The following is a 1,246-nucleotide window of genomic DNA, read 5'->3' on the forward strand; positions in this document are numbered from 1 at the left end:
AGGGGCTACGTGTCTCACTGTATTTCTGACTACAGTACATCATGACATACCCATGTAGTGTTTGACAAGTTTCTGCAAGGTGTCAAACTGCGCTCGCGTGGTGATGTAGTACCCTCCGCTGTCCAGCTTGCGGATCTTGTAGTGCTTCACGTTGTCGCCTCTGCTTTCGTCCCAGTCACGGATAGAGAGAGAAAAAGCACCTGGACACCGAGACCAGCGGGATACAATTCACTTGAAAACATGTAAGCAGGTAGCAGAGAAAGTGGACCGTGAAGTCGTCACCTTTGGTGGTTTCACTTTCTCGCGCCAGGAACGTCCCTCGATGATTCCCTGGATTCAGAAGTAACCTCTCTGCGTCCTTCCGGCCCATTTTACCAAAGTACCACCTGGGAAGACCGACAAGAAGTAACCAGATAATTTGGGCCTGGTGGTTAAGATGGAGAAATGAGCTTTTGAACTGAAACATTTTGCGGCCAACTGGTAGTGTCAGAGAAATGCTGGCGTAGTGGTTTACATTGCTTTTTCCGGAGTAGAGGGCTACCGATGTCGTTAGGTCATCAACATGAACACATTGCTCCAGCGTTTCCTAAACTTTTTCCAGACTGGTCTTGAGATTTCCACAGCTTCAGTGTGGCATTGGGCTAACCCACAAACTTATTGACACCACAGCAAATCGATGGATGGTGTCGTGTGTCACTCACGTGGCGTCTTACTTACTCTTCAGCCTGTATGGAGTCCGCAGGGGCGACGTAATTGCTGGGGATGTAACCTTTCTTCCCGCTGGTGATGGAACGAGCTTCCCACCAATCTCCTTCCCTGCGGAGGGAATCGGCTGTCAATCAAGCGCTACACTTTCGCTCAGGTGGCCACACGTCCGTTTGTAGTTGTTATGGGGGGACACAATCGTACGTATTGTTAATGATCTGGAAGCGATCGCCTTTCTTGAACGACAGGTCGTCTGACGTTCTGGCTTCGTAGTCGTACAGCGCCACGAAGAAGGTCACGCCACCTGGAACGCACAAACGGCAGATAGATGACAAAAGTATTGAGACGCACGGCCTCAATCATTTCATAAAGATAGCATCCCGTTGAAGAACCCACTGACAACGTTTGTCCGTAATCCTGTTATCTCCCAGAGAAAAGCAAACGTCCTTTGGGGATCATATCATCCGACGCGGAGGAGGATTACCGACTAAATTCCACCAAAACAAGAGGCTTGCGCGCCATGATAGCCGAATCGCACATC

The 1,246-nt window shown here is 49.7% G+C and overlaps 1 protein-coding gene across 1 annotated transcript; it reads right to left on the reverse strand.

The window, feature by feature from the left end:
• Positions 1–27: 27 nt before the first annotated feature.
• On the reverse strand, positions 28–1,064 carry LOC109509514 (tyrosine-protein kinase yes-like; the record flags this gene model as incomplete). The annotated part of the gene is made up of 4 exons (XM_019859352.1): positions 28–200; positions 283–386; positions 718–816; positions 910–1,064. Coding segments are annotated over 4 exons (519 nt in total), but the record flags the coding sequence as incomplete, so codon positions are not given.
• Positions 1,065–1,246: the final 182 nt, after the last annotated feature.

Source organism: Hippocampus comes, unplaced genomic scaffold, assembly GCF_001891065.2.
Source record: "Hippocampus comes isolate QL1 unplaced genomic scaffold, H_comes_QL1_v1.1 C16926238, whole genome shotgun sequence".
Taxonomy (NCBI): domain Eukaryota; kingdom Metazoa; phylum Chordata; class Actinopteri; order Syngnathiformes; family Syngnathidae; genus Hippocampus; species Hippocampus comes.